The sequence below is a fragment of the Mytilus trossulus genome, chromosome 3 (assembly GCF_036588685.1).
Source record: "Mytilus trossulus isolate FHL-02 chromosome 3, PNRI_Mtr1.1.1.hap1, whole genome shotgun sequence".
In the NCBI taxonomy this organism is placed as follows: Eukaryota; Metazoa; Mollusca; class Bivalvia; order Mytilida; family Mytilidae; genus Mytilus; species Mytilus trossulus.
Window position 1 is genome coordinate 69766630 of NC_086375.1, and position 15904 is coordinate 69782533.

The 15904-nt window shown below is 31.4% G+C and overlaps 1 protein-coding gene across 1 annotated transcript; it reads left to right on the forward strand.

The window, feature by feature from the left end:
• The first annotated feature begins 4800 nt into the window (after nt 1-4800).
• On the forward strand, nt 4801-15294 carry LOC134710995 (uncharacterized). The gene is made up of 4 exons (XM_063571419.1): nt 4801-4846; nt 5724-5830; nt 7449-7522; nt 8337-15294. The coding sequence occupies exons 1-4, from the start codon at nt 4801-4803 to the stop codon at nt 15196-15198; spliced, it is 7089 nt and encodes a 2362-aa protein (XP_063427489.1). The 3' UTR covers nt 15199-15294.
• Nucleotides 15295-15904: the final 610 nt, after the last annotated feature.

Sequence of the window (15904 nt, forward strand, 5' to 3'; positions counted from 1 at the left end):
CACCGATTACCTATTGAGGCGAGAAGGTTGAATAACATATCCAGAAATGGTAGGTGGTGTCATCTTTGCGAATCACGAGACAAAGGCGACGAATATCATTTTGTTATGTCATGTATATTCATGTATGTGTATTAAGAAAGAAAGAGGTTGTTGCCATACTATTGTACTCTTTGTCCAAATATTTATAAATATCACCGATTAATGAGCTCCAATATTTATATATATTGGTTTTGGAAAACTATGTAGATTTATAAAAAATATAAATTTGAGGGTCACTCATCCTAGTTAGTTTGTAATTTAATGTTTATGTTTGCATTGTTTACATGTGCTTTAATATCTAACGCTTATACATATATAGTCTCTTTAACTATGTAAGTTGTAGTTAATGAGAAAAAAAAAATATTCATTCATTCATACGTTATAATCCTCACCCTGTGGTGTTAGTACATAAACAGATTTTTTTAATTGTCTTATCTTTTAAAATTAGTGCCATTTTGTTAGTGTATAAACCGATTTATTTATGTAGATGTTAAAACATTAGGAATGACATATTATTGACACATTAAAAATGTTTTACTTTTTTATGTGTGACAGTGATCATCAATTTGTTTCAAATCAAGACATTGAATTAGTCACATGACGTGAGAGGTGAAATTTCTGTAAATTATACGGACAAAAAAGTATACTCAATAGATTAAATGTGTAAGTAACATCATCAGTTATAATCTTTCATTTTCTGTTTTCGCTATAAGAAATTTTACATAGGTTTGGTTATTTATTCATAAAGATGTCCTCTTGGAATAGTCGGTTTCAGAAAAAGGTACGTTTAATCAACAGGACAACTAAGTTATTCTTGTTTATTCAATTTAACAGTACATATATATGCAATACCTTTTTATTTTTATCATATTGCATTGTTATAGTGACATATACATCGTATTAAGTAATTTTTTTGGTGTGGAAGTTTATATAAATTCAGAAGTATACACATAATAATAATATATGACAGGATTGCCGATGACACAGCTTTTTCGTCAGAGTCCAAATGTCGTAGATGTATGCAGCAACAATTTGAATATGTCACTTTGCACACTCCCATACTCCCAGAATGAGCATAATGATGTATAAAGAGCCTCCAAAATCCCGATATACTAAAACAATAATAAAAAAAAAACTATGAAAGATATCAAACAACCGTAACGACCTTAAATCGCTTAGATTTTATATCTTATTGTTGGATAGTCGTGACAGTTTCTTTTGCAATCATACATCATCTTCAATTGTTTTTATTTATTTCATATGAGAATGAAAGGGAAAATATGTTCATTTGCTCGGTAAATTCAGAGGTGAAAAAAAGGTTACAGTAGGTAACTATTGACATGTCGTCATATAATGTATTTGTAGATAACAATACAAAATACCAAATATAAATGTCCTTAACAAATGTGTGGTAACGGAACTTCCAACTTTATAATTTACCGATAATGTATAGATTTGATTGTTTGAAATCTAAATCAATGAAATAGCAAACCGGTTCGGAAATGAACACAGCATTAGAAGGTCACAAAGTAACATCGTCGTACAAAACAGGAAAATTAACAATCGGGAACGAAAATGATATATGTAAACCCGTTGGATCAATGATGAAATAATGAATCATTATATCTATATGATTTTAATGCATGCCTATTGTCGACGGAAACGTTTGATTCTGTTTTAAGTTGTATTTTATCATTAAACAATGTAGTTTTTACCAATAATTATTCCTTTTTTTTCATACGATGATACATCAAATGACAAGACAAGTCATATAATGTATATTCTTAATTGTGAGTTTTTATAATATTTTGCAAATTTATCTGTTTGCAATGTTATATACTTCTCATAATACATGTTCGCTTACACAAGCAAATATTTACTTTTGTATATACATGTCGGGAATAACACCTACTAATTTATCAGGTGTGTCCACATTGTATGTTAATTATATAGAACACTTAATGGTAGTGTCTTAAACATGTGGAAAACCGGTGTGAGGATTTTCTTATTTTTGTACACCTCAATACCATTCTTTGGATTAAATTACAAATAAAAGATCTGAAATGAACGGACGCGAAAGAAGGAATCGTGGACAGCAGTCTGAGGTCAGTATGTACTATTTGTTAGAACAGAGAGATAATTATAAAAGCGAATACTTAGTCATTGTACAGCATGATAACAATAAATAGTTCTTAACAATGATCTCTTTGTAAAATGTGTATTAGAATTCAATTTTAGATTTAAGGTAAACAAAATATTTCAAAATAATGTTTCCAGAACAAAATTAACAATTATTATAGTTTGTCATTTATGATATATGGCAAAACAAGTACTTGTGTAATGATATTAACATGTCAAATACATCAATAAAGATCATGTTTTTGTTCGAATATAGAAATGTGTGGAAGGCCATGCTTAAATGAATTTTAGTTTTTATAGGAAATCATTCAATTGTCTGGCGCATATACTCATAAGAAACTTGCGATGTTTGAATACGACACTCTAAAATTAAGGTACAAAACTTCTTGCGATTAACAATTATCCAATCAGGGTGTCAATATTAGGGTATATTTAGCATACTTTCCACAAAATGGCTATGGAAAAAAATTCGTTTGATGGTATATATATCAGCTACCTTTATGGTGTTGGGGTGTGGTTGTCTTGTGTTACTTTGCTTGGCCTTAAGCATACAAATGACATTTTAAAATTGAATTATACTATTTCGTTTTCATATTGAACTCTGACTCACAAAACTGTGTTTACCTGTTATAATATTTTTGTGTGCAATATAAGTAAGAAAAATCAATTAAATTTGTTATGAACATCTTTTTATTACTGATATTCAAAAGGAGTGGGAAGATACCAAGAGAGAAAGAATATAACACAAGTTCAATAAAAAAACAGACAGTGCCATCGCTAAAGCAAAAGAAAATCACCAAACCATCACAAACAAACAAACAAACAAACAAACAAACGAACAAAACAAAACTAAAGAGTTTACGTTTTGAGATGAATGAAAACTTCAAATTAACAAACACTCATTTCGGATAGAATTAATTTGGCTGTGTTAGAAGAAAATTGAGTATGTACCAGAATATTTATAAACTTATATTAATGATTAAATTATCAACGCGACGGGTGGTACATTTAGAGCAGGATATGCTTCGTTATATAATTAACATTATCTTCAAGGTATAAAACAACTTTGAAACCATAAAGTTACTATCCCCATACATTAATAAGCATTTTTACTTATTAAAGTGGCCACATATTACAACCCTGTATAACAGCAACACTCGTATAAATGAAGCAGGAAACAGCAATGATGTTCCATTGAGTACTATTGAAAACAGCTTTGAACCACCTAATTCACATGGATATTTTCGTTATAACGGACAAAGGAATGATACTTTAGAATCAGTGATATCAGAAGGAATAATTTCACGTCCACCGTCTTTTAAACACGAGGAATATGAACGAGCATCGTCTTACGAGCTTGGAGATAAGTTTAAAAGAGGGTCTACATGTAGAGTGATACTATGTATATTTTTCGTACTTTGTTTCATTGGAGTAGTTATTGCCGGTGTTGTGTTGTCTGTTTTATGTAAGTTTTTAAAAGCTAGAAATCCATATAAGAAAAATGCAGTTATTTGTTTTTGTTTATGCAACTATATTGTGTGGCCTTTACACATTTCAAAATGATGAAAAATGTGACATGTGATGCCGCTTTCAATCATTTTTGTAATATTTGTTTAACAACTGTACATACAAATATAGCTTTATAATTGTTTTTTCTATCATGTATCATTATAAACACAAATTATGAACGGGAGTTCTTTTTTAAGTTTTAATCTTTTTGTCTATCTATCATCTGTAACTAAATGCCTCTGGTTTTTTCATGTCAATAAAAACGATGGCTTATTTTACATAATATATCATGTGGTTTGTAGTTTGTAATCTCCAACATAAAGTTAAAAATGATTTATAAATATAACTTATATTTTCACTTTTGAAGGTAAGAAATGAATAGATCACACATGAAATTTTACGTCCGAGGAGTAGCGGGTCTTTGTGACGGTTCGTTATCCCAAATCCAGGTATTAGAAAAAAGTAAAATCACAAAAATACTGAACTCCGAGGAAAATTAAACCGTAAAGTACCTAATCAAATGGAAAAATCAAATGACAAAACACAACAAACAATGGACAACAACTGTCATATGCCTGACTTGGTACAGACATTTCAGATAGACAGATAGATAGACAGACAGCCTTGAAGTTGACCTAATGTAACAATACATTGCACTTGATATATATTCTAAGAACAATATTTCCAAAATATAAGTTCAAAGAATGGTGTTGTTTATAACCGTCTTAATATAGATATTGAAATAGATATTTTATTTTTTTGCGTGACAAAGCTCTCATGGCTAGGACATTTATTTCAAATATGATTTTTTAATTTGGTTCTTAAAACTGCGATAAAAAAACATTGATAAAATGTTTATTGACGATTAAAAAATGTAACTTCTATGTCTCTATCATTTCAGTGTCACAACGTATACTCCCAAAGAAGGTCTCCAGTAAGTAAAATAATACTGTTGGTCTCTTAATTTTGTGTTGACATTTTGATTCATTTTCTAATTTTTATTGATCATGAATGGTTTGCTTTTTTCGGCATTTTTTCAAATTATCACCATGTTATCTGCTAACTATATTTCACTCATTTTTTTTCATTAAAAAAAAATAATTGAAAAGACATATGATTGCCTATGATAGATCTATCAACTACAGATCAAATGAAGTGGGTATTTTAAATCAATATGAGTATTACTTTTGATATCTGAAAATGTATCTAAATAATGAACACTGCCTCTGTTATTTTTTACGTAGAGAAGAGAGGTCAGAATCAATCTGTTGTATTGTTAATTTTTGTTTTTAATTCCTATTGTCTCTTTCACACTATTTTCATTATGCTTGTGTTTCAAACTAACACGTACATATGATAAATGGGATAAAGTTTAGTATTACATACTATGACGTTTGGCATCATTAACCTCTAGGCAAATAACAATTTCAGTAGATGCATGTATCAATGAAAAAACTAAAATAGTAAAAGCGATTGGTAATGTGCTTTTATAAAGGTTTATCACTTAAAATTGAATTTTGTGAAACGACCACACCTGACTTCTCTGACTTGTCTCTTGTACCACAAACAAATCTGATTTTTTGTTTTCTTGTTTGAATTAATATACATTTGTCATTACGGTGTTTATTATGACTTGCTAAGCGGTAAGGTTTTGGCTCGTTGTTGGCGCCTATGCAGTTACTCATGCTGGTTGACTTCTAGGTAATAGGGATCTGGTGGAGCGTAGTCTATTTTATAACCATACCATATCTCCTTGTTTTATATACAATTTAATGGTAAAAAACGATTAAATATTAGTAGGTAATTCGTGATGCATTAGTGTATAATAATTTGTTTATCCATGTATCTAAATAGATCTGTAAAATGCAGGTATGCATTTTAGCCCTCATGAAACTATCATATAAAGATAATCTGTATTACATTATGAATTTCTTTTTTAACATACATACCATATGCTTAAAATGAGGTCTTCGTATTTCCAAACAAAATTGTTTATCAAAACTCAGCTTAATATTATAATTATACTTTCGTTTTAGAAAATTTCGAGTCTACAGCTACCCTAAATAATGCAACATTTACTGAAGCTTTAACAGATGTTAATAGTCCCCAATTTCACAAACTAGCGACAGACTTTTGTGAGGCAGTAAGTTTATCTTTGTTCCATTATACAGTAAACAATATTTTATAGATTGGTAGTATATGTTTTTCGAACATGAAAATTTGTGTAATACGCATCAGACCCCCCTTTTACCATTTTAGTAGTACTCTTAACAGGTTGATTTGTTTATACAACACTAAAAACCAATCAATCAACATTTATATCAGTGTACTAAAAAGTTTTTAACATGCACTAAATAGCCAAATAGATACACACGGCTATCATGATTCAATTGTTATTTCCAACGATTCTGAGTTGATTGAGAAGGTGTTCCCTGAAGTCATGACTTATATTTTAACATATAAACAGTTTTATTGTATCTTTAATCAATAAATTACTATGTTGCTTATACTGATTAGTCAATTTGTTGGAGCATAAAACAGATATCGATATGACTTATTTATAAACCATCGTACATGATTTTTTTAGAAAAGCGATGTTGAAACACCGTTTATTTTGCATAAAAACTACTGAAGTCATGTAACTCAGTGTTATTTTTGATACTTGACAAAGATACTAGCATAAAAATGTATAACGTTTCGCATGTTTCGTCTTCAAAAACTCAAAAGAGGCGTTTGCATCCACAACAGTTGGAAAACCAAATAAGTTATAAAGTAGCAGAAGATCAAAAACCAAAACATTCCAAACTTCTGTTTTAAAATCCCAGGCATAGATTACTTTTGCCGTATTTGGCACAACTTTTTGAAATTTTGGATCCTCAATGCTCTTCAGCTTTGTACTTTTTTGGCTTTATAAATATTTTGATGTGATCGTCACTGGTGAGTCTTATGTAGACGAAACGTGCGTCTGGCATACTAAATAATAATCCAGGTACCGTTGATAACTACTTACTATGAAAGGTCAAATGAAGCGGATGTCAGCAATCATTAAACACTGTACGGCCTTCAACAACATGAAAAATCTATACCATTAAGTCGGCTATAAAAGCCCCAACATAAAAAATATCAATCAATTCATGTGAGAAAACACACAACCTAATGTATTTTGTTTTATAACAAAACAACTCATGAACCAACGACAAAGACTAAAAAACAGGCTCCTGACTTTGGATGACACATACATAATATGTTTTTTTAAGATTTTTTAAGTCATTTGTGCTGGATGTCTGTAATGTATGGTTACACAGTTTTTGCTACTGTATCCCAATTATTATCACGTTAACTAATACTGTCTGTTTTGACTGACTTCTCCCGCAATTTTGTCAATATAAAGGAACCCTTAAAGTATTTCATACTAGTGGGGGGGTTCAGTTATCTGTAACACCAGCTCAAACTCACAATGTTTTACAAAAAAATGCATGTAACAAGTTAGGAATATGATATGTGTTTTACATTTGTTTCGTTGGTTGATTTTTTATACCTGAGATTGAATTGTAAGTTTTTAACTTTACCTTGATATTTTTGTTAATACTTTTTTGCGTGTTTTATTATTGAAACATTAATTATCAAATAATATAACGTTCTAAATATCTTAAAAACAATGAAACGGTATGATTAGAATAACAACAACAGACTTATCATATTAAAGTTGGAATTCAGATACATTTGAGTACCTTCATGAATTATTACATTGCCAATTACAGATGAAAGCAATGTTTACCTCATCATCCTCACCATTCAGCGAAGATTACGAAGATTGCGAGGTACTTTCATTCAGGTAATTCAAATAATGATTTAGAAGATACCAATTGTTGAAAAAAAGCTTTCTTACTAAAACATTGATTTAAAAATAGTTATCAAAGGTACCAGGATTATATTTTAGTACGCCAGACGCGCGTTTCGTCTACATAAGACTCATCAGTGACGCTCATATCAAAATATTTATAAAGACAAACAAGTGCAAAATTGAAGAGCATTTGGGATCCAAAATTCCAAAAAGTTGTGCCAAATAAGGCTAAGGTAATCTATGCCTGGTATAAGAAAGTCCTGAGTTTTTCGAAATATTCAAAGTTTTGTATACAGGAAATTTATTAAAAATGACCACATTATTGATATTTATGTCAACACCGAAGTGCTGACTACTGGGCTGGTGATATCCTCGGGAACGAAACGTCCACCAGCAGTGGCATCGACCCAGTGGTGTAAATAGTTATCAAAGGTCAAAGACACACAATAGTTAATATTAATGTACAGTTCATTTTCATTTTTGGTGTAACAATAATGAGATCACTACAAAAACGTAGCCAAATGGAACTGTGTCATACTTTTCTACATTTAACAAATGAAGTAGCAACAAACATTGTTCAAACTTCAGAATTTAACAAATAGCATAACAGTTTGTCAACGAATACAAATATTAAAGAAGTTGTGTTATTAATAATACAACAGTCATATTCTAATAGAGAATACAAGATGATGCAAAACACACAATTGCATTTCGTTTAGTATCATTTTCATATACAAAAAAAATGTAAGTTGTCTGTTCAAATTATAAGCATTTGCAGTTATCTTTATCATGTTTTGATTTACAGTCCCGGCAGTGTAAAGGTTAGATTTAGATTAGGCTCAAAGATATATTCAGAAGTTAATATGGAAACTATACTAGGACAGCTTAAAAATCATTTACAGAATATGATTACACGGGAAGGTCCATGGAATCCACTTAGAATAGATGAAACCACTATTTTGAATTTCAAAGAATCGGATCCAAAATCCATAATAAAATACAGTAGCCAGTTCAAGACGTCGACGGAAGAAACATTAACAGAAACTCTCTCATCTAGGTATAGACAGCCATCTTTAAAAGAGAAAGAAATAAAAAATATTACAGAATCAACAAAAATTGAACCATTCGCGTCTCTTGATAATTTGTCATCTTTAAAAGAGAAAGATATAATGTTTTCAAAACGTATTATAGAATCAACAGAAATTGAATCGTCCCTGTCTCTTAATGATTTGTCATCTTTAAAAGTGAACGAAATAAGGTCTTCACAAAATGTAATAGAATCAGCAGAAACTGAACTATTCTCGTCTCTTGGTTATTTGTCCTTGTCATCTTTAAAAGCGAAAGATATAATGTCTTCACAGAATATTATAAAGTTAACAGAAACCGAACCATCGCCGTCTCTTGATAATTTGTCCTCTTTAAAGGACAAAGAAATAATGTCTTCACAACGTATAATAGAATCAACAGAAACTGAACCATCGCCGTCTCTTGATAATTTGTCCTCTTTAAAGGACAACGAAATAATGTCCTCACAACGTATAATAGAATCAACAGAAACTGAACCATCGCCGTCTCTTGATAATTTGTCTTCTTTAAAGGACAAAGAAATAATGTCTTCACAACGTATCATAGAATCAACAGAATCTGAACCATCTTCGTCTCTTGATAATTTGTCATCTTTAAAAGAGACAGAAATAATGTCCTCACAACGTATAATAGAATCAACAGAAATTGAACCATTCTCGTCTCTTGATAATGTGTCCACTTTAAAAGAAAAAGAAAAAATGTTTTCACAACGTATCATAGAATCAACAGAATCTGAACCATTCTCGTCCCTTGATAATTTTTCCACTTTAAAGGACAACGAAATAATGACTTCACAACGTATTATAGAATCAACAGAAACTGAACCATCGCCGTCTCTTGATACTTTGTCATCTTTTAAAGAGAAAGAAATAATGTCCTCACAGCGTTTTATAGAATCAACAGAAATTGAACCATCGCCGTCTCTTGATAATTTGTCATCTTTAAAAGAGACAGAAATAATGGCCTCACAGCGTATAATAGAATCAACAGAAATTGAACCATTATCGTCTCTTGATAATTTGCCAATTTTAAAAGAAAAAGAAATAATGTCTTCACAACGTATAATAGAATCAACAGAAACTGAACCATCGCCGTCTCTTGATAATTTGTCCTCTTTAAAGGACAAAGAAATAATGTCTTCACAACGTATCATAGAAACAACAGAATCTGAACCATCTTCGTCTCTTGATAATTTGTCATCTTTAAAAGGGACAGAAATAATGTCCTCACCACGTATAATAGAATCAACAGAAACTGATCCATCGCCGTCTCTTGATAATTTGTCATCTTTAAAAGAGAAAGAAATAATGTCCTCACAGCGTTTTATAGAATCAACAGAAATTGAACCATCCACGTCTCTTGATAATTTGTCATCTTTAAAAGAGACAGAAATAATGTCCTCACAACGTATAATAGAATCAACAGAAGCTAAACCAACTTTATCTCTTGATAATTTGTCAGAAGAGTTGAAACAAAGTACTCCTCTTAATCAAATGTATCTTAGTATCTTAGATTCTATTGAAGATAATAAACGTTACATAACTGAATATGTGGAGCCAAAAACATATATTTCATCCTCATTGGTTTTAAATTTTCTTGTATCTAGCTATACAGATTATGAAATAACTCCGTCTATTTCTGAAGAGGTTTTTAAGAAATCAGTCTATTCATTTCATGATGAAATTTCTAAATCAAAAGTGAATCCTAGATTAACGATGATATATGCAACGGAATTATCTACTAGGAGGTTCAAGATGACCCACGAAACTACTTATTTCGATACCAGTCGTACATCAATAGTGTCTGATAAATTGTCAAATGACTTTCTTCACACCGAAAAGTACCAATTAGAGTATATGGAATCTGAAACACATAGTTTGAATTCTTCGCATGCAACAAAATTATATATTACACCTGACATGGTTGTTACCAGTACTCTAATGTCTACTTCGGATAGCAGTGTATTTAGTATGCTTCCAAAAGATTTTCGAACAATTGATGCGAGTCAGGTTTATGTTGATATTACAAGCGCCAGAGATCAGAGTGAAGTTGGATTAGAAGATTTAAATATGTTTTCTACAAAATATCCGTCTTCTTTTTCTGGTTCAGGTCACTCAGATGATATCATATCACCAAAGACATCTCATGTCACAGAGACAGTTAACAATAATATTCAAGTGTATTCGGATAATGTAACACGAACCTTTAATCAAACTCGACCTGATTTACAATTTCATACGACTACAGCAATGTATTCAGGAGAAAGCTCACAATTGGCAATGCTCTCATCTCTATCATTTTTAAACACACCAGTAAATGTAAATACTCTAGATAACTCTGATTTCATAAGTAGTAAACTTACTTTAAAAAGTGACGAATTTAGAAAAGCGTCAGTAAGTAGTACAAACATATCACCTGATAAAACTATGTCATTGACAGCAGGCAATATCATGTATACAGTCGCATCAGTTGATAAAACTGTAAATTCTACGGTAGAGCCATCCTCCGTAGAGGGGTTAACAAGCAGTTTGCCAGAACGCATAACAAATTCAACCACAAAATATATAAGTCAATCAGCTTTACCTTTGAATAAAACAAGTCGGTATTTGTCAACAACACCTATTTTCACGGATCCATCTTCGCCATTGACAATATTGTACAGCTCCGATACATACGCATCAGTATCAGCAACTCTAAATCTAGAAACAACGTTTGTAGATGTGAATCAACAACACTTTAAATCCGACCTAGTTACAAAAATGGAACAAACTTTTGAAAAGTCATCAATGTCATTTGTCGGTTCTATGACAGACACAGGAAGTTCTACATCGGAATTTCCTTTTGACGAATCAACTTATATCAGATATATGCAACAAGCCGTTAGTGAAATGTATATCGATTTCCAATCTAGTAATGAATATAAACAAGATAGTACAATGCGTTTATATGAGTTAACTGCAATGTATGAGACTGAAACCACAATGCCATTTTCAGATAAGAATACCTCTAATTCTACCCAAGAACTAAGACCATCATCATCAGCAGAAGTTGCTGATGGCTCATATGTATATGTTTCACCCGACACTTCGTTATCCGAAAACCAAACCTCAATAGCAATTGACAAATTCTATAGTTTCAGTCCGGATCCGCCAAGCGATCATCGGTATCTTCAATCATCGCAACCCACGTTTTCTGCTATGACAGAACAGTCCTTTACATTGGTGAAGCATGTTTCTTCTGAAGTTGAATTTTCATCTACTATTTATACGTTTTCAGCTGAGTATTCAGATTCGTCTGACATCATGAAAAATATCGGTTCATCTTTAATCTCATCTGCAATAGATGAATATGTGTCAGTAACAGAAAAATCGTCAATATCAAACTTTTTATATAGTATACAACCAAATATAACGAAGAACCCAATAACAGAAAAACTTTATGTAACAAAACTGAAACCCGAAATAGAAAACGAAATATTTATAAATGAAACTTGGATTCTAATACCAGTAGATGACTCGTATTCTTCTAAATTGATAATAACCCCGCAAAAAGAACAAATGATTTCATCTCAAATAATTTCAAAACAATTAGATATGATATCAAGTAGAGAGATCGAATCTCACCATTCTCTCATTTCTCTTGATAATCAACATAAAAAATCCCTTACTTTTGAATCATTGGACAGTTCAGCAGCAACGGAAAATAAATTCAATTCACAATTTCAATCTCAAGTACAAGAACATGATTCTTTTGTGAATTCAATGACAACCTTAGCTGTTGAAAGTTCCATCCTTCAAAATAGTGCAGTAGATCTTTCTCTCTATAAAACTGTTAATACAACACTATCAAAATCATTTACCAATATATTGTCACACAAAACAAGTATTCGTAAGCCGACAAACATGTATATTGAACCAACAACTGTGCTGAAGGCTACTACAAATGTAGATGAATTATTTGCAACTCGAAGTGTAATATTTGAATCTCTAAAAAGCAACAGTTCTGAACTCTTTATGTCAGAAACTAAGCCAGTGCCTGAAGTCATAACTAATGAACTTGCATCATATGTTGAAGAACAGCCTCCATTGGCAAATCTAAAGACTTCAATCGCAAGTGCAGAGTTGGCTTCTGTGACGAGTTTTATAGACTTATTATCACAGCAGGAATCTGGAATAACTGACCATTTTAATAGTACTTTACTTTCAACTGAAATCATTGCTTCGGTTTCAATCGGACGCGCTGAAAATAACACTTCAAATACAATCTCATTGCCCATATCGAACAGTTCAACTGCTTCGACAATTAGCACGACTGGTTCTTTGAATAGACCAATGCCTCCAATGACAGTTCTTGCTAAACCCATCTCTGAGGAATGGTTTCTTATTGAACCTGTTGATACCTCATTACGTTCTGAAGAATACGGTTCTTCCAATGTCTTAATTGCACATTCTTCTATAGAAAATAAGGAATCATCGAACACACAATCCGCTGCAGTTTATCCATCATTGACTATTCCTGAAAAGTATAGTTTATTGTTTGCGGACATGTCCTCAGAAGCAAATATTCTTCAACCTGTTGTGTCGACACCGTCGTTCTACATTACCTCAAGTATAGACTTATATACTACACTCAGTATCAACGAAGAAACAGACATAGTTGATGTTTCCTCCTCATCTCTTATAAAAAAAGAAAAACTTGAATCCAAATTTCAAACTTTTGACAAGACATTTACATCATTGTTACAAAGTAAATTTCAAACAGCATATGCAATGGATCAACTATTTCCTAGTGAGTCACTTACAACATCACATGTATCTGATAAAGATTTTAAAACTACACGAGCGATTGCTGACACAGCTTTTTCTACTGAGAAAAATTTACAATCCAATTTTAATTATGTTGAAACTACCTCAATAACATTGAACAAAGGACAGTCAATACTAGAAGGAAACCAATCTACTGAGTTTATTTTAAAATCAACGAAGTTAGCTGAAAGGAATCTCGTAGAAAATACATTATCTAACTTTGTCGTAGCATCGCAGTATGACAACATACATTCAATCAGAAGTTATATTATATCTTCGTCAGATTTTCCTAGTGATCCTCTTTCAATGATGAATTCGATTGACCAAACAATAGAGGGCACAATAGTTTCAAAGATTCAAATGTCACCCGATAGAAGATATTTGTCTTCTATTACGAAGGATAACATTTCTCATATTCTTACTGATCATTATACGTACAGTCATGATGTTATGGCTGCAAGCTCCATAACTAGCAATATGCAACTCTTAACAAATGGAAATATACCAAACAATACTCCATTTGAACAAAATTTAAAAGTAGAATCCTTGAAGCTGCCATCTGATGCTTTTCAGACTTCGGTTCAAAAGGATAAAATCTTTAAAACTGAATTCAATGAAACTAACATGAATTTAATTACACCATCACAAATACAAAATGTGCAAGAAAGTTCGTTGTCTTTAAGCTCCGTGTTTGCAGTGACCGTAGATGATCAGATACAACATAAATCGCAAACTGCTGCCATTTACTATTCAATTATCAGACCATCGGATGTTGTGTTATCTTATTACATCAATATGTCTACAGCAAGTAGACCTCAACTTACGATTAAATCTACATCTGCTATTGAGAAAAACATTTCGTCTTCCAAATTGGCAAAAAATGGCATTATTTCTCATAAAACAACAACGCAAGACCTAGTAACATCTTCTATACTCAACGTTCCTGATATTTTCCCTAATGCCTTTTATGACACACATAACAACTTATATCCTACCTATCTTAGTTCTATAACAAGGGAAGTAATTCAAATTATGAATCATTCATCTACGTCTCAAATACAAGAAAATATGGCAATGGACACATCTTTGATAAATAGTACATTATCTACTGAAAAAAGTGAACAAGATATATCATCAAGCGCAGAAAACTTCCTATTCAGCAAAAGTGAGGAATTGAATTTCTTTAGAACTACAACACAACCATCTTCAAATATAGTTATAGACAACATAATGTCAAATGTGTCCGCTTCGAAACAAAGCATCGTCGATGGTGTGTCAACTAAACAAACTGACGTTAATGATACATATTGGATTTTTAATAAGTTATCTCCTAGTTCAACTACAACAAAAAGCTCTATATACCATTATAAAATCAATAAAACCATGGTGATTGATGGTTCAGAAAAAACAAATGCAGAACTTTCTGACGAAGTATTAAGTTCAGCAAATCAATCAGATCTTAAGAAAAATAAAACTTTCTTAAGCAAGATAATTAAAAATGAAATATTGAAAACATCGTTCATAAGCATACCTGACATTTCTATAACAGAAACAGTAGACAATTTTATTAGGACTTCTAGTTTTGATATTTCAGTGACAAATTTACATCTTTCAACATTATTTTTGACTTCTTCGGAATTAGATACAAGTGAATATTACAACCAAGGTTCATCTATTTATCCATCACAGAGTTTACCACCGTCTAGTGTTCTAAGCTCTTCCAAAGTACAAGATAATATACCAGATATTTTGAGATTTTTAGATACAACTCCATAGAAGCATTAACAATGACTTTAGTTGCAACATTGTTTTCAATTAATGTGACATTATGTTGGCTGCAATTACCTTCATTTCATCTTTCATGCATCATATTGTAATAAATTATTCAGATCCAACATATTTTGGCTATAATTGGCCATTATACTCAAAAAAAGTTATTTTAAAAACTTATAAAACAACGAAACAAAAAGAATTCAATATAACATTTCAATAATCGCAAAAAATATTATTAAACGTCACCAGTGTCTGAGCAAGCTCAGAACTTCTCGTCCTTTTTCTTTAAAAAAGTCAAACAAAAGATACCAAGACCGTGTTGATAGATACTCCGTGTCAACTTCACAAACAATACACGATGGTCCTAAAGTATAGATTCTAGGTATGACGTTGTTTATCATCTTATTTACATGTTATAGTGTTCTTTTATTTTTCTTTGTAAATTGTTATCCTTACTGTTAAGCCATTTTTGGTAAAATCTTTTTGACGCGGCTCTGTACTTATGCATCCCGTTATTGTGCTATTGTGCTACGGTATATTTTCGCATTCTTGTTTTTCGTTTTATCTTTTATAGTGATAACAATTGTAACACCATGTTGACTGCTGTAAACCTACTTTTGGCAGTTTTACCTGTAAATTATGTCTGTTTGTTTCGTTCACACATAGTTGTAAATATAATGGAGTTTGATGCGACTGCCATTCAAATGAG